This window comes from Dendropsophus ebraccatus, chromosome 3, assembly GCF_027789765.1.
Source record: "Dendropsophus ebraccatus isolate aDenEbr1 chromosome 3, aDenEbr1.pat, whole genome shotgun sequence".
NCBI classification, from domain to species: Eukaryota; Metazoa; Chordata; class Amphibia; order Anura; family Hylidae; genus Dendropsophus; species Dendropsophus ebraccatus.
Window position 1 is genome coordinate 30,353,775 of NC_091456.1, and position 1,140 is coordinate 30,354,914.

At 36.7% G+C, this 1,140-nt stretch overlaps 1 protein-coding gene across 1 annotated transcript; it reads right to left on the reverse strand.

Annotated features, from left to right (window-relative positions):
* Positions 1 to 210: 210 nt before the first annotated feature.
* On the reverse strand, positions 211 to 1,140 carry LOC138786414 (olfactory receptor 6F1-like). Its single transcript, XM_069963405.1, has one exon. It carries the CDS (start codon positions 1,138 to 1,140, stop codon positions 211 to 213), a length of 930 nt encoding a protein of 309 aa, XP_069819506.1.

Sequence of the window (1,140 nt, forward strand, 5' to 3'; positions counted from 1 at the left end):
TCTGGTTTCGGCTGCGTATAATGATGTACAGTAAATGTGGAAACGCGACCTAAGACAGATCAGATATCAATATGATGTTCAGGAACTAGAAAATTCGGATGCTAATTGGTGAGGGAAGATGGGGCGTCAGCAGGTTTAGTGCCTAGGGCAGCAGCAGCTGTTAATATGGCCCTGCCCCCAAGGGGTTCATCTTACTCTTTATATTTTGTTTTAATTTGCACACAACCTAATTTTACTGAATATTAGTGCATTTCTTACTTCAATGTTTCTCAAACTATATATTATGGGATTAAGGAGAGGAGTCACCACAGCATAGAACACAGAAATGATCTTGTCAAATTCAAAGGTTTTCCCTTTAGGTGATCTAACATAAATCAGCATAACAGAGCCATAATAGATAACAACAACTGTGAGATGAGACACACATGTGGAAAAAGCCTTAGACTTTCCAGAGCGGGAAGGTATTTTTAAAATGGTCAAGATAATCTTGATGTATGACAAAAAAGTAAAGAATAAGCAACCAAATATAATGTTCCAAACAACAACAAAGAAGTATGTCTTCAATGTAGATGTATCTGTGCAGGAAATATTCAGCAATGGTATTACATCACAGAAGAAGTGGTTGATCTGGTTTGAGCCACAAAATGATAAAGTACCTAGCCAATATAAGGGTAAAAGTGATCCCAGTATACTACATATCCAACAACCGACAGCAAGCTTGCAACATAATACTGAACTCATAATAGATGAATATCTTAGTGGGTTGCAGATAGCCAGATATCTGTCATATGCCATTACTGCAAGAAGGTAGTTCTCAATGCCTCCTAATACAAAGAAAAAATAACATTGGGCAATGCAGCCAGTTACTGAAATGTGGTGTGTACTCAAAAAAATATCTTGCAGCATTTTTGGAAGGGTAACGGAGATGTACCAGATTTCCAAGAAGGATAAATTGCACAAGAAATAATACATAGGTGTTTTCAGTTGAGACGTTGACAAAACTAGCGTGATTATAAGAATATTCCCTAATAACGTTGTAAAGTAGATAAGCAGAAACAAGAGGAAAATGAGGAGCTGTACTTCTTGGATTAACGGAAACCCAACAAATAGAAATTCTGTTATTGTAGATGCATTAAACAT

Coding starts and splice junctions, on each gene's coding strand:
- LOC138786414 (XM_069963405.1), bottom strand. CDS start 1,140: ATGTTTAATGCATCTACAATAACAGAATTTCTATTTGTTGGGTTTCCG.